This window comes from Vombatus ursinus, unplaced genomic scaffold, assembly GCF_900497805.2.
Source record: "Vombatus ursinus unplaced genomic scaffold, bare-nosed wombat genome assembly UNPS02014798.1, whole genome shotgun sequence".
Classification (NCBI taxonomy): Eukaryota; Metazoa; Chordata; class Mammalia; order Diprotodontia; family Vombatidae; genus Vombatus; species Vombatus ursinus.
This window is the reverse complement of record NW_020954576.1, coordinates 7,264,730-7,287,421: the sequence shown is the minus strand read 5'-3', so window position 1 is coordinate 7,287,421 and position 22,692 is coordinate 7,264,730. Positions and strand designations below refer to the sequence as shown.

Here is a 22,692-nt window from a genome sequence, read left to right as displayed (position 1 = left end):
GGGGGATTTGGAGGGGATCTAACAGCTTGAATCAACTAAGGGTTTTTATAGGAGGAGGCAATTGATTTGAACTTTGAATGGAGCTAGAAATTCGAAGAGGTAGTGATGAGCACAGGGCAGAGAGACTCTGCCCCAAGGTTGGGAGACTCAATGTCATTAATAGAAACAGCAAGCAGTACCATTTGGTTGGAATGTAGAGTGTGAGAAGGGGGTGTCTGGGAAGGAGGCAATAATGTGTCAATCTGGAAAGGGAGCAAGTAGCCAGGTTTTAAAGGGTTTTAAGTGCCAACAAAGGAATTTGTGTTTTATCCTAGAGGCAATAGAAAGTCAAGGAAGTGTTTTGAGAAGGGGTATGTCATGGTAAGACCTAATCTCATGACTGTGTTAAAAGTTTGTGAGAACAATATCCTCGTGGCATACTGATTTATTTGAAGTTGTATACTATAGAGGTAAGAGCATGGATTGGGCTATTAAGACCCTTTGGAGAGCAGTAGCTTTTTATGAATTGGGAATTTTGAGAAAGTAACTTCTCAGATTGACCTGGTGATTGGTTTTAGTGCAATTTGCAAAGCAAAAGAAAACACATTTGACGAAATAGTTTGAGTTGTTGCTTTTCTTCAAAATGTCTATCAATTCCACTGATCATCAGTCAATAAGCATTTATTAAGAACCTACTATGTGCCAGGTACTATTCATATGCATACAAAAGTCTCTGCCTTCAAGACCTACATTGTACTAGGATTTACTATGCAACATTTATGTGTAAGACAAGAGGTAGAAAAGCAGGGTGGATAGAAGGCCAACCTCAGAGTCAAAAAGACCTGTATCTATAATTCCTGCTTCTTACATGTGCTGACTGTGTGACCATGGACAAATCACTTAACCTGGTTATGTCACTCAATCCTTTTTTCATGAATAATATTAGTAATTAGTAATATCAGCAGAAGCATTTACTACAGAGATATGGCCGGGAAGTCACGAGGATCATGGAGGGTCGTGGAGGGCATGAGGTCTTTAAGACTATTCTAATGGAGTACCATCTCTGGTGGTTCCTACCAACCTGGAAAGAACTTGGAATACAGGTAGAGGGTTGGACTTGCCCAAGGACCTGACTTTGCAGCCAAATATGGAAATGCTCATCAGCACATGTTGGCTTCCAAGGGATGGATTTTTTTTTTCAGTCACCACAACTTATACTGAGGCACAATAAGGTTGCAGTCTACATCAACATAGGAATCATCCACACTGATGAAATTAATGGTCATGAATTACTTATGGGTTTCTGTTCAGAAAGCATCATAAATAGAGAAGCAGAGAATAAATATTGCTATAGTGCCTACTATGTGCTAGGCACTGTGCTAAGAGCTTTACAAATATTATCTCATTTGATCTTCACAACAACCCTGGGAGGTAGATGCTGTTATTACTCCCATTTTACAGTTGAGGAAACTGAGATTGTCAGAGGTTAAATTACTTGCTCAGGGTCACAAAGCTAGTAAGTAGCTGAGGCCAGATTTGAACTCAAGTCTTTCTAACACCAGATTCAGTGCTCTATCCATTAAGCCACTTAGTGCCTCATCTTTCTAATATCATTTTTGAGAGTTAATTATAAATTAACAATCTGGTTTTTTTTATGCCCAATTATATGATGAGGGGGCTTTATGGCATTATGAAGATTGTGCCAATCTCAGAGTCTAGAAGACCTGAATTCAAGACCGGTCCCTCGTGTTTATTGCTTGTATGACCATGGGCAGCCAAATAACCTTGCAGTGCCTCCAGGCAACTACCCAAGACTCTGAGCTACAGAGAAGTTGCCAATCTGCATGGATGGAGGGCATTTCCCCACAGACAGCTTCCTAGACCAGTGAAATCATAGGTTTGGACTAAAACAAAAGGCAAAAAACAAAAACAGACAAACAACAACAACAACAACAACAAAAAACAAAAAACAAAAAACACGGCACTTGATACAATGCTGTTCTTGTAAACTATGCCATTGGAACTCATTATAGTGCCATAATGGAGCTGTCACAGTGTAACCACCACTGCCATTCTGCAGATAATGGTTTGTCTGACCAGACAAAAAGTCTTCCTGAAAGCCTCTTGTTGAAAAGGGGACTGCCTGGGTCAAGTAGTCTCAAATCACTCAGCATGTGAGTCATCGTTGTCATCATTATCTTTAATCACTGTGTCTCAGTACCCTCCCTTATGTAGAACCTTTCCTAAAGTAACCCTAAGGCATCATTCTATGAATTTAAACTTCTCAGGGTTGTTGGCTTTTTGTGTGTGTGTGTGAGGCAATTGAAGTTAAGTGACTTGCCCAGGATCATACAGCTAGTGTCAAGTGTCTGAGGCCAGATTCGAATCTTTTTTGTTTTTTGTTTTGTTTTTTGAAAAAAATAGCTTGACCTCTCTAGAAGATAGACACAGAAAGTCTAAAAGTCAGTGCTACTTTCTAAAACATTAAAACATTGTGGAGGGCTAATGTGGGCCAAGTTTAGTACTATAGCAAAGCATGTAATAACCAGTCCCCATGCATCTGTTCTTTGTGTTAGAAGATGCTCTTGTTATGGATAGTGATAAACTTCTCAGGTGTGACTGATGAGCACTTAGCCAATAGCCCTTTCAATGGTGAGCTATGGGTGATGTCTTTGATTTGTTTTGCTGCAATCCAATTTTATTTGACATGTTACTATTTGCAGGCTGCTTCTCATGTTTTCAGCACAGCCCTGAAGCCTGCAGTCAATAAGAATAATCAGAATAGTATAATAATAATCATTAGCATGTATATAGTGCTTTAAAGTTTGCAAAGTGCTGTGTTATCTCATTTGAACAAGAATGATTCCTATCAGCTGAAGGATGTAGGCATATTCAGCAGGTAGATGAGAAGACTTGGGGGAGGGGTGGAGACATTACAATTGTGTCACCGCAAATTTGAAAGGCTGTCACATGCAGGAGGCTTTTGACTGTTTCAATTTGGGTGCAGAATAACAGAAGTTACAAAACGAATAGAAATTACAAAAAAGTAAATTTAAGCTCAGTGAAGAGGAAAGCTTCCTCCCAATTAGAGCTGCCTAGAAAGAGAATGGGCTGCCCTGAGAGATGATTGTTTCCCCCTTCTTTCTTCATGTTACAAAGCACAAGATGGCCATTCCACTTCTTGGGTATGCTATGTGTTCGGGATTCCTTTCATGGATAGTTGCACTAAGATGACCACCAAGATTCTTTCCAATGCTCACCTTCTGTGATTCTGTCATTCTTTATCCCTTTATTTCAGGCTAGTCTGTCCTTACAGTATACTAGAAGACCATAGCTATGACAATGGCCAAACCATACTTCAAACAGTAAGAGCTTAGTAAATGCTTATTGACAACTGACTGACTGACTGGCTATGCCATACTGAATTGTGATGTTACGTGAAGAACCTTGAAATGGGATTCAGAAGAATCTGATTCTAGTCTTTCCTTGGCCACTGACTCAGTGGATAATCTTGAGTTTCCTCATTTCAAAACTGAAGGGGGTGAACTCATATATTTTTGCAACTCAAGAGTTCTGCATTTCTGATATTCTTAGGTAATGTTCAATTATATGTTGTAAAATATTATTTCTCTTTCTCTTCTGGCTTGATGCATTGCCTACTTTGTTAATATCCAATTTCTAAGAATAATATCTAACATTTATATAGTACTTCAAAATTTGCAAACCTCTTCAGATCTGTTCCCTCCTTTAATCTTCACAACAAGCCTGCTATTGTCTCCATTTCATAGATAAGGAAACTGAAGCTTTAAAAGCTAAGTGACTTGTCCAGGGACACACAGTCAGTACATGTCTGAGGTAGGATTTGAACTCAGGTCTTCTTATCTCCAAAAGCCCAGCATTCTATCCAGTAAGCCACCTAAAGACATCCCTTACCTAGAAAAACTCTATTGAGGACCATAATGATACCTATGTGTAGAGGTAAATAAAATATGAGAAGAATTAGATTTCAGAAAGCCTAGTTCTGCTATGGTTATGGGCATAGGGCAGACTTCTCTGTGTTAATCTTTTTGTTGGTGTAACTTTGTTTTTTTTTTTTAAACAAGGCATAGTCAGTATTTTATTCCCTCTATTCCTAAAGGACAAACCACGGCAAAGACTGAGTGACTTGCCCGAGATATCAAGGTACCCCAGGGCTTAACTGCAATTAGAGTAGGAGACTCCCCATGCTCAGTCCCCTCAATGTCTGATTGCTGTTGCTGCTTATGTTTAAATACAAGTTGCCGTGCTAAGCAAAAAATAATTATAATAGATTCATTTAATCATAATGCGGCAAAGTTTAACTTGTTAGAACCTTAAACTTGCAGATGAGGCATTCCCTGGGGCTGCTTGTCTGATTGTAGCTGTTATACGTGACCTACTTATTGATGTCCTCTGAAGGTAGCTTAAAACCCTCCCAGGATACTCTATACATTAAAAACCCAATGATGGAAACATTGAAAAACCCGTGACTCATTTTAATGACCTTTGGGGGCTATATGTTTTATAAAGCAAACTTTAGCTTTATGGTTTCTGACTTCAGTTTTCATCTAAACATGAGTCATCTTGACTAAAGTTGGTCCTCAACACTTAGAGAACACGTTAGCAGCAGAATAACAGCAGGTGTTTATTGTATCTCCAGAGTGAATCAAAAAGGCCTGTGGTAAAGTATGTTTAGGCCTGGATGAACAGGTCCATATTATATGACCCCACTTCTTCTGACTTTTGCCTGAAACTCAGGTTTCTATATATCTTGTTTAATGTTAACACTTCTGGTTTTCAGCTTAGTTTTCCACTCTACCGATAAATGGTGGTAGGGAAGAGAATAACATGTTTTTAAAGGATCTTACTTACATAATAAATGTAGCATTTGGAGTGGCAGTCAGGAGTTTTATAGAATTATGGAATCTAAGAATTGGAAAGAATCAGTCCATATCCGTATAGGAATCTCTCCTACTAGATCTTCAAACATTGCTTTCACTTAAACACTGCTAAAGAGGGGCCACTTACTATCTCATTGAACATTCTAGTCTGGGAAAGCTCTAATTATAACACTGGTGGGTGATAATACCAAAGTCACTCACTGAATCCTTTTTTGCTCCAGCTTCCCTTCTGAAAGGGGCAGAACAGAATCATACCTAGACCTCATCTGCCCTTTCTAGACCTTGCCTCCCTTTCCTTTCTCCTATCTGTCGTGAGATGTAATTAGGCACACCCCATTACAAAAGGTAGCTGACCCTTAGCCTATGTGCAATATAATGACCCTCAGGCCCATGAGGTCCCCTTCCCTGCTATTTTATGTTCTTTATACTAGATGGAAAGTTATTAGTACAATAAAAATAGCTCATAGCCCCCAGTTAGGAAAATCCTTAACATTTAGACAAGAGGTTCAGATCTCTGACCTAATTTAGTTTTGTGCTCTTTTTGTTTGAGGCAAACTGAAGGTGTAGGAAATGTTTAGATAAAAGAAGCAAGCTGTGTATGTTACAATGTTGGTTATTCGACAAGCATATAGAGGGAAAACTGAGAAAAGATCAGACCTTTTGGGGGGAACTCTGCTCAATTTTTGAAGAGATCAATAAAACCAATAACTCTCATCCAAGTCATCTGTTCCAAGCTTCTTGCAATTCCCTATGGTTCATTGTGATCTGTCCCTTCTGTTTTGCAGCTCAAACCTCCTTTCATTTTCTCCTTTTCACTTCTTTCAGTCTTTGCCCCTGTGCCAACAATTCTTTCTAGTTTGGCTCATTAATTTCTAAGCAAGGATTACAGCTGCTGCCCAACTTTTACCTTCCCACTCCTTGTGTCTCAGTCTATCTCAATCTACCTCTCACAGCTGCATGCATTCCTTTAAGAACTCCTAGGCATTCAGACACTTACTAGCTGTGTAACCGTGAGTGAGTCACTTAACCCTGATTGCCTAACAAAAAAAAAAAAAAAAAAGAACTCCTGGGCATGACTCAAGCCCACGTTTGTACTTAAAAATTGTAGTTCCAAATCTCTTTGAGGCTAAGAACCAATTCTTGTCCTCTGGACTACAAATCCCAGGATTCCCTTCTGTACTCAAACACTTATTACATAAATGTTTTCCTTAGATAGAGTCAAAATCTGCTGCTTATCTGCTTATGCCCATTGTTCCTAGACCTGTCTTCTGGGGCCAACTAGAATGAGTCCAATGCTTCAACCACATGACAGCCTTACAAATGCTTGAAAGACATTTATAATGACTGCTGCACCACCCCAAAGGCTTTAGAGCCTGTGAATCTGGGTTCTGTATCCAGAATTGTCTGCGTTTGAATGCATAATCTCACATAAATCACTCAACCACTCAAAATGAAATGGAAAGGACAGGTCTACGTCATGTGAATCTTGGAGGAATGGAATTTTTAGCTAATGTAATATACAGCACCAGAAAAAGGTCAAGTGAATCCTTAACCCTCTACCCCTTATTCCAACACAGAGTGGCTTCAGAAGACCAAAATCGGCCCCAGAATTAAATCAGAACTATCGATACTCTGAAACTAGTCAGCAGAAGTATAGTGTTTAGGAGACTTTTAAATAAAAGTGTTCATATCTCCTTTTCTTCTTCCACTCTCCTTTTTTCATTTTCTACCCGTCTCTAGAGCTAGTATCTCCCTTCTCGCTTCTTTTTTCTCTTCCCTCTTTTTCTTCTCCTAATCATATCACCAAGAACTCTTTATAACTCGAAGTTTATAATGTCCTAGGCAGGTGTCTGTGACAATGATATATTCATATTAATCCTACGCCTGTCCCTTGGCGAACCTTTTTAGGACTCTTCTGAGTGTTACCTACTATATTCTATTCCTTGCTTATAGCAGAAGCTTTCTACTGGTTTGGGGTTTACTGTTATGTTCTAGTCCTTAGTCACAAACTTTGATTCTTCATTGAAGTACCTACATGAAATTTATGTCTGAGTAAGTATGGTAAGTGTAAGGCGGTGGTTTTGGAAAAGGCACTAACCAACTCCACTTTATCCCATCTGCCTTCCCTAAGAAATGCTGAAGTCCCCAAACCACAAAGTTGGCCTTTCAAACAAGAGTGGGATCATCCCTCTTCCTGAAACCTTCCTTTTTTTTATTATAAATAACAAGCTCCAACAAACATGAGCATTTCAATACTCAAAGAAGAACAGAAAAAGAGAATTTATATGCAAAACTGTGTACATCTTCTATATACTTTTTAAAGGTATATATTTAAATTAATACAATGATTGACCAAACTTCCCTGTTTGCCCATGTTTCCTTCCAAACTTTTTGCTCCTTCTATGTATTTTTAAATTTTTCATTGACACCTTTTTGTTTCTTCAGTTATTTTTGAACATTTCTTCACTGGTCCTATTTTCCAATGCCTGAGTTATTTTCATTGTTAATAAGTATTTATGATAGAGGAGCTGGTGTTTCTCTGAAAGCTTACTGTGCTATGTAGCAGAAGCAAATTAAATTTTCAAGTGTTTTTTTTTTTCATAAGTGGTATTTTGTTTTCTCATATACTAGCAAGTCTGGGAATGAAAACACAACCTGTCACTTGCCTTTCCCATTATTGATGAACAGAGCCTGTGAAGCTTCTGCCTGTAGCCAGAAGTGACAAGAGTATAGTTTCCCATTCTGGTTTGATAATCCATTACCACAAAGCAAGTCTCGAAACCCAGTATACTTCACTGCTCTGTTACTCTCCTGTGACAGACTTCATGCTAAATGTTCCAGCCTGTACTGCCGAGCATCTGGTAGGGATTCGGTCAGATTCTCCACAAGGTTATCCATTCTCGGCCCCATCTCTCCTCCTCTTTCTCCCTCTCACCTGTTTTTTTTTCCCCTTTATGTTGGCATACCCAGCAAATATCACACCTCCCATGTTCTACCCTGGTTTTCTAAAATACTTTGCAATTCGTGACTCAGTGGTCTGCGTTTTGGTTTCCTTGGCAAGAGCAGCTGAAGTTATGAAAGGAAATTAACACACAAATCTCAACAGCTTCTGTGATGATTAAGTTGCATATGGATTTAGCTCTAAAAGGCTTCATTTGAAAGGAGGAAGTTCTGCCTCCAGAAATGTCTGTTCACCAGCTGTGACTGCTCCCCCTCCCCTGCCCCATAGCAGCAGAGAGATATGGTAGAGCTGTTGCTGCAGCAAGCATGAGAACAAGTCTTACGTGACATAGGGGTGATCCTGATCAGTCTATCATCCTATTTCAAACTGTCATTAAATAATCAAATCAAGTATAAGAGAAAGGAAAGGAAGGTGTGAGGTAAGACCCAGCAGGAGGGAGATCACTGTTTTACTACACCTTACTAAAGATGAATTGCTCATTCTTTTTCCTCTTCTACATCTCCCACAATCCCTAATTTCCTTCAAGGCTAAGCTCAAGTGCTATCTCCCACACGAGGCCTTTCCTGGTTCCCCCTGTTACTAATACCCTCCTGTCCCCCCTTCACCTTGTATCTATTTTGTATTACCTATATATGTATCAATCAATCAAGAAGTACTTAGTAAACACTTAATGCCAGGCACTGGGGTAGTGCTGCAAATACAAAGAAATCTGATCAGGATCAACTTAAATTCTTATAGATGAAATGGCTACTTATAAAGCATCGTTGTTATTGTCATGCCCCACTCTTTGTGAACCCCATTTGGGGGTTTTCTTGGCAAAGATACTGTCATGGTTTGCCATTGCCTTTTCCAGCTCATTTTACAGATGAGGAAACTGAAGCAAACAGGGTTAAGTGACTTGCCCAGGGTCACACAGCTAGTAAGTGTCTAAGACCAGACTGAAGTCAGCTCTCCCTGATGCCAGGCCTGGCATTCTATCTTCTAGACTACCTAGCTGTCCTTTTAAGACATAAACAGTTTCATAAATATAACTAATATGTAGTTAAACACAATTCACTATATGTAGTTAAAAAGACATATACACTCACAAAGTGGTTGAATACAAGGTAGATATTGTCTTAAACTCATTAAGGGCAGGGACTATTTTTGCTTTTGCTTTTGTGTCTACAGTTTCTCCACGATGCCTGGCACATTTCAGTCATTGTCAGTTATGTCCGTGACTGAAAACATGACCCCATTTGGGGGTTTTCTTGGCAAAGATACTGGAGTGGTTTGTCATTTCCTTCTCTAGCTCATTTTACAGATGAGGAAACTGAAGCAAACAGGGTTAAGTGATTAGCCCAGGGTCACACAGCTAGTAAGTGTCTGAGGCCGGATTTGAACTCAGGTCCTCCTGACTCTAGGCCCAGTGCTCTCTCCACTGCATCACCTAGCTGCCCTGTCATCTATATGCCTGGCACACAGTGAGTGCTTAATAAATGTTTATTAATTGATGGATTGACTTATGTGAAGTTATAGTAATGCTTCTACCAAGGATTCTTTATTGTCTTGTTACTGGTATTGATGTGTTTGTTTTTCTTCCTTTGCTTTCAGCTTGGAGACCTGCTTCACAAGCTGCAGTTTGTCATGACCTATGTGGCTCCCTGGCAGCTCGCTTGGGGCTCATCCTTTCATGTGTTTGCTCAGCTCTTTGCAATACCTCGTATCCTTTGTGCTTCTGACATACTCCCTCATGGAGGGTAAATGGTCCTGCTCTCACCAAACTCCATCAACGAAGAGGTTGTAAAGGATTTGATGCCACTTTTAATGAGGACATTGGGGGGACATGGTGGATTCTTGCCAGATTGCTTGGCCTTAAAGAGGTTGCTTAGTTTTGAACCATTCTACATTCTTAGTGCTTGCTGAGGAGGTATTCTTTTCTTTCCTCCATCCCACTGCAATATTTTCATTTCCCATACTTAGTAACTGCATTGAGATGTCTTAGTCTCTAAGTTGAAATGGATGCTTTGGCATTTTATGCCTGGCCCCATTGTCTGAGTTAAGAAACATTAAGTAACATAAATCATACCCTTTTAATAATACTTGGTGGCAGACTTGAAAAATGCTGGTCTACATGGTTAAGATGGAAATTTGTTTTGCACGACTTCACATGTATAATGAGTATTATATTGCTTGCCTTCTCAATGGATAGGGGAGGGACTGAAGGAAGAGAGAGAATCTGGAACTCAAAGTAAAAAAAATCAATGTCAAAAAATGTTTAAACATTTTAAAAGCATTTGGAGAAAAAAAGAAAAGAAAAATATTGCCATAGGTTATTCAATATTGCATCATAACATAGCATGAGAGAAAGTGAGGCACAGTGAAGATAGCTACTCTTGGAAGCATGAAAATGCATGTTCAAGGCCTGCTGTCTCCGGCACTGATTAGCTATCTGACTATGGTAAAGTCACTTACTATCTCAGTGTCCCAGACAGCTCTCTAAAACTATGAATTTCAAAGTCACTAATCTTCATTGGCAGAAGGAATTTCCACACCAGGAGTTCCTTATGCCAATGAAACCACAGATTAAGGAGAAATCTTTATTCAGTTATCTTAACACTAAATAGAGCATCTTCTTATTTTATCAAAGATGTCTCTAGCCAGTTGCCACTTGACTTCATTAAATTTTCCTACTCCATTTGTCCTTGCTTAGCCTTCCTAGAATGGTTCACTGGAAAAGATGGTGGATTTGGAATCTGAGGGCTAGGTTCAAATCTTAGCTCAGCTACTTGCTAGCTGTGTGACTCAGAAAATTATGTAACATCTCTGGGCCCTTCAATTATCTCTTCTATAAAATGAGAGGGTTGGTACAAATAGATCATGTAACTTTCCCCTCAGTATCCGTGATCTTCTAGTAACTTTAGCTTGTTTATTTTCCCTTAACTATCTGAGTTGTCTCCATTTCTAAATAGCCTACTTTTTTTATTTAGATTGTTAACTGGGTCCTCTTTAATCAAATGAAAGATGTCCTTGAGTTTGCTCTGAAACTTTGTTTTTTCTCGAAAGATTTCATCTCCCAGTTAATATGTTCTTTTGGACAACACTGTTCACACATCTGTGCTATTGGTTCAATTTGATAGCATTTTTAATGAATCAAGGTGCTACGCAGTACTCTGCTAGTCATTTTAATGAGCCCTGTGTGAGTGTTCAGAGGAAAGAAGGCTCTGTGATCTGAACTTTGTGCACACTGATGGAAGCATACTCTGGGTAATCACTAAGTGATAATATATTCCACGAAGTCATCATTTGGAGGAAAATGCTTTCCTACTATGTCATTTGTAACACAAACCATAACAGGAGCCAGTCTCACCATACATATTGTTCCATGGGTCTATTTTTAGACCTCCATTGATATAAAAAAAAAAAAACTTTTTCAAGGTTATTTGGCAGAAAAAGCTGACAAAGGGGGAAAAAAAGAAATTGTGAACATGTAGATTCTGTATCTTCCTTTCTAGTGCATTCATTCTGTGCCTTCCAAAGAGCTTTAATTTCCCTAAGCAGATAAGATAGAAAGGTGAGCAAATGAGGTGATTTATAGGGCTATATCTTAAGCGTGTATGAGGTTCAGTATCTTGAATTTAAAGTGTATTTATTAAATGCAAATCATGACATTAATGCATATTTATGGTAGGGAATTTGCACTGTGAATTTAAAACTCAAAGTTATGGCTCCCACTTTCCCTATAATTTTGTCCTCTTGTACATATACAGCCTTTTCTATTGATGTTAAGACATTGTAAGTGAGTTCAGTAATACTAATTACTGGATATGGCTAGACAGCTGAATTGAAGACCATTCTGGGAACCTTAATTTTGAATTACCTGCCCAGCATCCGTGTTCAGTTTTCAACCATAAGCACATTAGTATAAAGTTTTGCATTTAATTCTTCCCCTTCAATAGAAAAGAACACAAGTAACCCTCTACTGGAATGTATGCAGCGTGCATTTAAGCCTGAGGTCTTTTGTGCATATGGAGAGTAAGTAATTGAATACATCAGAGATGTACATTTTATTAGGCATTTGGTAATTCTATTTTAAAACACTCATTCCATCTCTATGCTTTGTCCTCTAAAAATACAATGACCAATTAGTGACATCTGTTTCCTCTGCCCTATTAAAATGTCATGCTTTAGAATTTACTGTGCAGATTCTGAGTACAGTACTTGAACTTCAGCCTGTAGAAAATCCTCTCTCATGTTACCCCCACAAATTAACCACAGAGGGCCCCCTGCCCAAGCATGGGTCAGGGTAGAAACTTGCTCCCTGGAATCTACCACTGTATTTCACATGGCAAGAATTTTTATGTTATGTTGAGCTAACTAGATATAAGCTGTTGGATTCCCAACTGTCATCTACAGATAGTGACTGTTTTTGAAATGCTAGTCATTTCATCACTCTCTTTAGGGAGACTGGGGACATGATCTTGCCAAAGAGAAGGAACTCATTTCTTCAATTTGGGGAGCAATATAATGCACACTGACTCTCAGGCCATTAGTGTACTGCTTATAAATTGCTGTGTCCCCCACTAATACACTGTCTCCCTCTATCGACTCCTGAACTTTTAACCTCCAAAGGGAGATGAACATGTTCAGCCTTTGAATGTGTGGAGGCACCATGCAAAACCATTCTCTTTTAATAACTGTAGGAACTTGCAGGGTTATCTCTGTTAAATATTTATATTAAGAGAGGCACCTTATTGCTTTGAAAGTGAGGTTGGGTTTCTAATGGAAGCCTGTTCTGTAACTGTGATTTTTCTTTTTCTCCCTACCAGGTTCCCCATACCCCACTGTCATTTCAATTTTAAATGTCTGTCATTTGATTCTGCAGTTTTTCAAAGGTGTCCATATCTATAGGCTTACCTCTTACCAAGACAAACTAAAATGTGACTTTGAAGGGCCTACATCTCTTTGAAGGAATTCTTATTTCCTAGCTCCACCATGGGGATCATGATTATGTTCTTTAATACTTACACAGAGAATTTTGTATTTCTTCATTTTCCCTTCCTAAGCAAAGTAAGAGTCTTATCCAAGAAGCTACACTTTGTGAGTTCAGCCTTTCTTTCAACACTGAAACTAAAAATAGACTAATATGTATCCTGTTAAGTTTTCTATCTGTATATGACCTGAGTTTTATTTTTTTCCATTATCATGCTGAATTTATAACCATGTTATATCATTAGTAGGTTAGTATTGCCTTCTTTTCACTTCTGAGACTTAACTCCTAGATAATTAATTATGTGGCACTTAAAAAAAATAAATTATCATCTTTGCATGAGGGAACAAGCACATTTAATGGTTTCCACATTTTGGGGTGCTGTAGGACTGAAAGGTTAAGTTGTGCTATTTTTGATGACACTTCATCTGGCCCCTACTTGCTTTAGTCTAGCTTTCACCTAAGTCCCTTGTCCCATCCATCACCATTATACTTGAACTCTACCCTCTTTTCTCCTCTGTACTCCACAGCCCCTTTCTCTCAGATAAAAACCTTAATTGATTAGGTGCTTCTTTGGGGAAGTAGCTCTGATATCTTCAGCTTTTCCACATCTTGAAAGACAGAGCAGATGAAGAGAAATCTGAAGAGTGACCTCATAACTGACTGGAACAGTATGAAAGGAGATTATAGAAAAGATTAAGATTATTACCCAACAAGGAGAAAAAAAATAGATTTAAATCATGCTAGAAGGTACTTAGCTAATATAGAAAAAAACTTCCTGATCATGGAGTGATTCAGCACTAGAATAGGATTATCAAGAGAGGCTGTGGAATTTGATTGCCCAGAGATGTTCAAAGATAGGATATAAACATTCATCCATTTGGAATAATTAAGACAAACAGCCAAATCAGGGAAAAAGTAATGGATGAGATAGCCCTCAAGTCTATGTCTACATTGTTGTTGTTACTTGTTCTTTGATCTTGAAGACATCAGTTGCAAGTGTATCAGATTTAAGTGAGGGAGGGCTCTGCAAAATCACCAGCCTCACTCTCTCCTCCAGAGCCATCTGAGTCCAGTGGCAAGATATAGATCAGGATGACTGGGGATGGCCCTGATACAGTGGGAGACCTTGGCCTTTTTAAGCTAAAGTCTTTCCCAGGTCTCAGTTTGACTAAGACAACATTCATTCAGTGATTAAGGCTAGGTAAGAAATGAAGAAAGAATGGCCTCTTTTACCTAATCAAAAAAAAAATCAATCAGGGAAGGGAAGATCCTCAGGGTTTCTGGCCAAAACAGAAACAATTACTATTTACATTCACGATGAGCCATCGGGGCCCAAACAATAATTCAGTGGGCTTGGGCTGGGACCTACTGTTGGCCAATCAATGAGAGCCAGAGTGAATTGGGTTTCAGGCATGGTTCTTAAGAAAGAAATCTAGCCTGTAAATCCCAAGATATCTTGCTGGTTTTCAGCTATCAAAATGTATATTCCTTTGGGCAGAGTACCCGCAGGTAAGGGTATGATTCCCTATGTGAACAGAAGGAGAGGAGGGAGAAGAGGGAAAGAAAGCAAGGAAAGAAGGAAGGAAGGAAGGAAGGAAGGAAGGAAAAAAGGAAAGAAAGAAGAAAGGAGGGAAAGAAGGAAAGAAGGAAGGAAGGAAAGAGCAAGCTGTGCTGCCCAACTGGAACATACAGTATATGAGATACCTGCTGCTGGTGATGGCGGTAGTGATGGCAGCATGCTCATATCTTGTTTTCCAAATGGCACCAGAGACATATGAAGCAACCTTTGGCCACATGTTCTATGCCAATGAAATCTGAGGAGGTATGTTAAAAGACCCTGAAATCTGAGTCAGTTTGAAGAGAGAACATGGCAGCCTTCTACTTGCAAAAATCCAATCTAGATTCCACTGTTGAATCCTGTGCACCCTAGTTGCCTAAGATGATTGGTGATCATTTTGGATTTATAAGGATTTAAGTAGTTTGGCATTCTCTGGGACATCTGTTCCTTGTGATTACATTGCCTACTGCCTTCTGTCCCACTCAACATTCCTCTCACCTTTTGGTCTTTCTAGCACTATATATGCCACTATGACAGTGACTGATAGAAGGGATATAACTTGGACTCAAAAGGCTACACCCAAGGGTGCAGCCTTTTGACTGAGTCCAAGTTTTATAGAACAAATCCTTTTATTAAGGGGATTTGTTCTGTGAAGTTTGGATTCAGTCAAAGGACCTCACTTGAGGACCTGTAGTGCCACATGTGGCCTTGAGGTTTCAGGTTCCCCTGAAGGGAAATCCCAGAACCTGGAGAGGTTAAATGATTTTCCCACTGTCCCAGAGGTAAAAATTTGAACTCAGGGCTTCTAGCTTCAAAGCTGGCTTTCTCTATCCACTATACCACAGTTGCTTCTGGCCAAATGTTAGAGATCTCAATAGCTATGATAAAGTTCTGTTCTTTTCAAGTTCCTAATTGAGCATCTCTGGATGACAATACTAAACTAGTAATTGGGAAGAATCTTAGTGCTGAAATTAACAAAGCAGATGAAATGTGATGATTTAGCATCAGAGGTGTTCTGGGGCCATCTTTTAGAAGCTTATGAGAGTAGATTGTTAAATTTTCAGTGTGAACATTTACACCTTGGAAATCTGAAAATGCCACAAATTGGGGATTGATTTGTATAGTTTTGTTGATGATCTATACTTAAAAAAGTGAAAAAGAAAAATTTTAATAAGGGATGTTAAACTTAAAATCATGACATGCATACTTTTTTTTTCCCCTAGAGAGATGTTCATTATTTATCAGCATACCACTCCTTGTTGTTGTTCAGTCATTTCAGTAATGTCTGATTCTTTATGACCTTGTTTGAGATTTTCTTGGCAAAAATACTGGAGTGGTTTGCCATTGTCTTCTCCAGCTCATTTTTACAGAGGAGGAAACTAAGGCAAACAGGGTTAAGTGATGTGCCGACAGGGTCACAAAGCTAGTTAAGTGTCCGAGGCCAGATTTGAATTCAGGAAGATGAGTTTTCCTGACTCTAGGTCCAGCACTCTATTCACTGTGCCACCTAGCTGCCTCATACCACTGCTATGAATACCTGCATTCCTGGCCTATAAAACAGGCATGATTATATTAAGACTCTGAATGGAGGCATTGGAACTTGATACAAACGAAATAATGAATATCGTACTAGTAATACTAATGGGGAAAAAAAATCTTTAAAAAAAAAACAAGGATACTGACACACAAGACAATGGTATTCATTTATTTTGAAAAGTGTAATTTAGTTTTAATTATTTATAATGCTCCTTAGTACTTTAGTAAACGTATCAGAGTACATTTTGTAAAACTAATGATATCTTTGTAATAAGATACTACTTCTTTTCGGTCCTCAGATTCTAAATCTTTGCTGGGAAGCAAGCGGAGTGAGACTTGGGATTTTTATAAGAATTATTGGTCTTGCATGTTAGGGAAATGAGAAGTAGCAGGGTACTACTGAAAGTTTTATATCCCTATCTGCATACATGTTCAGAGAAAGGATTTGTTTATGTCTTTCTTTTTTCTCTTTCCTCTCTTGACTTGGGAGGTATTTGAGGAGGTAGGGAGGCAGAGAGTTTGCGGGTCAGGACTTACCCAAAGGAAAGTTTAATGGAGAAGTCATGAAATAATTTCTTTTTACCTTGACTCGATACCTCAGACTCTGCTATGCTTTTCTTCCAAACTGTTGCTACTTCCATCTTTTCAACTCCACTGAGTCCATTCCTGGGGAGTGTCATTTTCATCACCTCCTATGCCAGGCCTGTCAAGTTTTGGGAGAAGAACTACAAGTAAGACCTTCACACTGATTCTATGCTATTTTTCTGTCTCTTTTTATATCCCTAGTGCTTAACACTGGGCCTGGCACGTAGTAGATGCTTGATAAATGTTTATTGACTAACTCATTAACTACCACATGGAGAAATAACCTTCAGAGGCCTCCAAACAAAGGTCTGTGCCCTGTAATTTTATCAATTGGATTGGTGAACTTGTCGAATTGATCAGGAGCTTCCCTAGCTCAACCCCTCAGACATGAAAAAAAAATGTCTAATGATGGTTATTTTCCTTTTGTGACTGAGGAATTTTTCTGGTTTCATGATGCTTGCAGATATGGGATATAGCCGAGTACTTGTTCATTGACATGATTTTTTCAGGTTGGTGTTTTTGCCCAGTGGTATTGTTTAGCTTCTTCTATAAGGGTTATGAACAATTGTGAAGAAGTTACAAATGAGCCATCAGACAATATTAACTCTTCAGCTAAGAGGGAGGAGGAAGGCAGGAAGAAGGTCACAAAGTACCCATTGCCAGCTCTGTGCTCTTGTAATATTCTGTGAGAGTAACTAAATGTATTAAAATTCATGTGCTGACATAGCTCCATGTTTCTTCTGTGGTAAAGAAATAAGGAAATCTTATTGCTAAATATTGACAGGTGACCTGGGAAAGGTTCTTGTAAGTCAGCTGTCTTAGTGGTTCATTTAGGATAATTCTTTCTTGGTAGATTTGCATATTTGTATCTCTTCTAAAAAGATGTAAGGTATGAGAGAAATGATTATTGGAGGCATTCAGAGTTCCTGCTTTTCTTAATCTTTATTTCAAGACCTCAGTCTCTAAAGGTTGAACTGACCTTCTGAATCTAGTCCCCACCTAGGTAGGACAGCTATTGTGTTCTGTTCAACTTTGGGTGGGGCATAAAATCTTTGAATGGATTGCCCAAGGCTGGGGGGAACTTAGAAGTGGATGACATAATCAACGTTCTGGTCGAAAGTCCTTCATTGTAATGTTCATTCATTAATTGTTAATGATATCAGAGTTGATTGACATCCTTTTGAATACTTCCCTTCCAAAAGAACATATAAGCCATAAGCCCACCCACCATGGTTATCTTTGGACTATGAGAGAGATGGACAAATGACCATCCTTTTATTAAAATTTTGGCATTATTAATAAAATGATTAAATTACTCAGAAATTATGTCTCCCAAAAACTTTTTAAATGCCACAGATATTTGTCCATAACCTCTCCTCTGCCTCTACATAAGTATACACATACTTCTACACCAGAATAGAAGAACTCTTTGCAGGAGATAGATTTACCTCAGAAGACAATATCTTATGCTGTCCTTAATACAGGGAGCACAACAGGGATTTTGTTTGCTATTTAATAATAATAGTGATATAATATAGAAAGAGCACTGGAAACTTCTGTTTAGGATCATGATAAGGAAAGTCACAGAGGAACCCAACTTTCCCATATATACTCCAACAAATATCTAAAAAGGCACCAGACACAATCAAGAAGACAAAAGAGGCATCAGTCATCTCTTCCATCCAGTGCAGAAGAAGACAGCTAGAGTCCTACAAACCCTTGAAGACAGGTTGTCAGAGGGGAGCTAGAAGGCAGCACAAGTTTTGGTAATTAACCCAAAGTCCACAGATACTCTGAGCCCCCATAATTAGTTCTTTTCCTTTAAGAGTGCCTTCCATTTACTCTTTATGTGTGTTCGATATACAATCTTTTTGCCTGTTGTCTCCCTCATTAGAATGTGAGCTTCTTGAAGACAGGAATTGTGGTTTGTTTGTTTTTTTGCTGTTGTTTTATATCCCCAGGACTTAATATTGTGCCTGGCACATAGTAAGCATTTAATAAATGTTTGTGGAGTAACTGAGCCAGAATGGAGTGAACCTTATCCTCTCATAAGGTCCAAAACATGCGGTTACTCTGAGTAAGGATGTGCTGGAAGAAACAGATAGAATCATGAGCTATGGTAATAGAGGTGTGAAAACAGTGGAATCTTGGCCCTGACCTATCAAAGTTACAGTGGGGGACATATTCAACAGGAGTTGATTTTTAGGTAGATAGGGGAAGACAATGAATGCTTTGGAACACTTGCAGTCACAACAGGAGACAGATCCAACTCAATGTCTAGATATGCGTTCTAGGCTTCCTCACAGAAAATCTGAGCCCAGCATAATCCCAATACCTGATTGGAGTCTGTTAGGGTGACAGGAGGGAGCAGAATCAACTCCTGATTAGGGGTTGTACAAGCACAAGGAGACCAGAAAAGCCTGAACCCTATATCTGCTTTGGGCCACCAAGAGAGGAACAGAAGTCATGGCTTGCATCAGAGGGTAGGGCCTAATCCCAGACTACAGTGGTATCCAGACTCCATAAGGGGCAGGACAAAACAGGCCCTGCCCATCGAGGCAAATGGCCTGTGAAGGTAAATATAGATATTATTCTTGGATAGGATAGCTAATGACATAAAAAGCTGATTTATGAAATAATCTTTCCCAGGCCACCTGTCACTGCTCCACTTCCCATTGATTATCAGCCAGTAACACCAGTTACCTCTAAGCAAACTATTTACTGAAGTGGTATAGTAAGAACAGTTGGTACAAAACATTTTTCCTCCAAAGTCTGATTCACAGTCTCACATAAGTATACAGAGAGTCCAGGGTATGAGTGGGATTAAAGTTAGGGTATATTAACAATGAGGCAAACTTGGAGAGAACCTGTGGGATCAAGGGGTAAATTCCCAACTCCTGTTATCAGAGGTCCTTTCCTGAGTCCACAGCCAGAATTCTTTTCAGATTCAAGGGGTTATATTATACACTTTAAGGCTGCTTCCAACATTGAGTAGCTGTCCTTGTGCACCTTTCTGTGTCCACGTGTCCTCTGTCTTTGTCTCTGCTCTTGGTTGGAAATGTTTGTCTCTTATTAGCCCAGTTTTTCTGGTGATATGGTCAAAAGTAGAGAGAAGTTTGTAGCATTCTCTATATGTTCACTCCTCTCACCTCTTGTTACCCTCTGGTATAGTTGTAAGAGTCTACCTCCTCATTATGCTCCTTGAAACTCCCAATGCTTGATTGCTTCTCTGTCAGTTTGAGTTACTGCTGCAATTCCTCCCCTGTTTAAACCTTCCCAGAGGCATGGTCAGCTTGCTTGGTTAGCCAATCAAATTAGTCCTTTCATGACTCAAAGATTCATACCTTATGAGGGATCAAAGTAAAACACATTTAAGACTTCCTCGTTCCCTTATCCTTATTATATGATACTAATTTAAGTGGTGGGGGGAGGGAGGGGAATGTGGAACCCTATCCCTGACATTACTTTTTTACCACCTTCTTTATAAAGAAGGGCAAAGAAAGGTAAAAGTAAAAGAGTAAAAGATGGAAGGAAAAACACAATTAATAAGCATAACCATGCATGTGAATGGGATAGAAATATTGTAAAAGGGGAGAGTGGAAATCTTTGAAATGCTTAAGAACTCTGATCCATGTAAAGACTAATTACAACTCCAGCAAAATGCTAATGAAGTATGCTTTCTACCTCTTGGCAAAGAGGTGATGGACTAGAGGTTGAGAATGAGGCATATATTTTCAGACATGGCCAATTTGTACCTTTGTTTGGCATGACTATACTTATCTTTATAGGGGCTTTCATTATGTATTATTTTTGGTGAGTTGAAGAGTACAGTGGTGGGGTGGGGATGTAGTAATAGTGATGCCATATAAAGAAGAAAAGAAAGAAAAATGCATCAATGAAACATTTTTAAAATACACAGAAAAAAGCAGAAGGAAGTTCAGAAAGGGGCACAGACAAGAAGGATACTGCTGTTACTATCATATCTAATTTAATATGTACTTTACAAACAAGTTATACTTACTAGAGATTCATGGTTTCATCTACAATCATCTTTTTCTCTTTGCGTATGGAAATTTTCTTGTGTGTTGATATTTGTCAAGTACAAATTTTTTTTTGAAGTTGCAAGAGAAAAAAAAAAGAAAAGAAAAGAAAGATTTGGTTTCAAAAGACCTAGGTTTGAAACCCTGCTTTCTATTCCTTGCTATGGGTATGACTTTGGACCAGTCCCTTAAGTTTTCTTAGGGTTGAACTAAAACAAAAAATATTATAAGATCCCTTCCATCTTTAAATTCTCACAGAATCTCAGAGTTCTAAGAGCCCTCAGAGGTCATATATTCCAACCTAGACCTGAACAGGAATTCTTCCTATGACATCCTCAGTCAGCATCAATCTTCCCTCTTTTTGATGAACACCACATTCAGGAAAATTCATTACCCCTCAAGTCCTCTGCTTCCACTTCTAGGCAGTTCTAATTGTTAAGAAGGTTTTTTTTTTACTTGTTTTTTGTTTGTTTTGTTTGTTTCTGTTTATCAAGCCCAAGTCTGCTTCTCAGAAACTTTCACCTATTATAGCTGGCCTGCCCTTGGGAGTCAAGGAGAATAAGACAAACTCAGATTCATATGACAGCCTCAAAATGTTTGAAGGCAGGGGCAGCTAGGTGGCGCAGTGGATAGAGCACCGGCCCTGGAGTCAGGAGGACCCGAGTTCAAATCTGGCCTCAGACACATAACACTAGCTGTGTGACTCTGGGCAAGTCAACCCCAATAGCCTCACTCCCCCCCCCAAAAAAGAGCCACTAAAATATTTGAAGGCCAATATGCTGCCTCAACTTCCCTCTTCTCCAAGTTAAGCACCCTTAAGCATTCACTGATGTTCAAATTGGCATGATTTCTAATTTCCTCAACAACATGATTGCCCATTTGTTTGTCAATGTCCCTTCTTCAGATGCCCTTAAAACAGTCCTCCAGATGTGATCTGATCAAGAGGCAATCTCTTTGTCACCATGCCTCTCTTAACACAGCCTGTTATTTTATTAGTACTTCTTCAGGGCTATTGGTTAGCCCTCTTGGGTCTCACTAAGTGTTTGTTCAGTCCTTTCAGATGTGTCTGACTCTTCGTGACCCCATTTGGGGTTTTCTTGTCAAAGACACTGGAGTATTTTGCCATTTCCTTCATCATCTCATTTTATAGATGAAGAAACTGAGGCAAATAGGGTTAAGTGACTTGCCCAAGGTCATACCTCATAAGTGTCTGAAACTATATTTGAACTCAAGAAGATGAGTTTTCCTGACTGCAGGCTCAGCACTCTAGCCACTATACCACCTAGCTGTCCCTTACTAAGTATATAATCCACTAAAATTGTGCTGTGCTAGTAAATGTTTAGCAACAGGTTTTCCAAAATGCATGCCATATTTTAAAATTTAATCTTCATTATTAACATTTTATCCATCACTTTTTAAAAAAAATCTGGGAGAGTGGTATCAAACTCAAAATAGGGGTCACTAAACTATATATATGCGGGCCATATATTGACTTAGAAAACTATATATTCTTTTTTTTGTATTTTCTTGCATTTTGATTTATTTTATTAAATATTTTCTGATTAAATTTTAATCTGATTCAGGTCACACTTGAGAGTATTGTGGGCCACATGCAACCTTTGGTCTGAGGGTTTAACACCTCTGGTCTAGATAATCAACCATACAATAAACTGAGCCCTTATTTGTACCATTTGCTGATTTCCAGGGTGTAAACACTTATGCCTAAAATTCAACCATCAGTCTTGAGAGCCAGTAAGAGATGGTTCCAGCACATTCCCATAAAACTTCCAGATCTTTATTTACATGAGACTATTGTCCAGCCATATCTCCTCTATCTTATATTTATGATTGCTTCCTTGAACCATTGCTATGATATTTGCCATTTCTTTCAAGAAACAGAGCCAAGGGAAAGAGTTTGTCTGGACTTGGTGTTTTGAAAATATTGAGATCAGTTAGATACTCTCAAACTATCTCCTAAAATCTTATATGTTTAACACTGTGAAGTTTAAAACATCCTTTTTTTTTGTTTGTTTGTTTTTGGTGAGGCAGTTAAGTGAGGGGTTAAGTGACTTGCCCTGAGTCATACAGCTAGTAAGTGTTATGTGTCTGAGGCCGGATTTGCACTCAGGTCCTCCTGACTC

General features: G+C 38.9%; 1 protein-coding gene across 1 annotated transcript in view; it reads left to right on the top strand.

The window, feature by feature from the left end:
• LOC114049980 (pecanex-like protein 2) overlaps positions 1–22,692 on the top strand; it is a 369,169-nt gene that overhangs the window by 239,624 nt on the left and 106,853 nt on the right. Inside the window, exons 22-23 of the mRNA XM_027871475.1 lie at positions 9,454–9,562; positions 16,528–16,657. Of these exons, the coding sequence (XP_027727276.1) occupies positions 9,454–9,562; positions 16,528–16,657 (239 nt within the window). The remainder of the gene's footprint in view (positions 1–9,453; positions 9,563–16,527; positions 16,658–22,692) is intronic.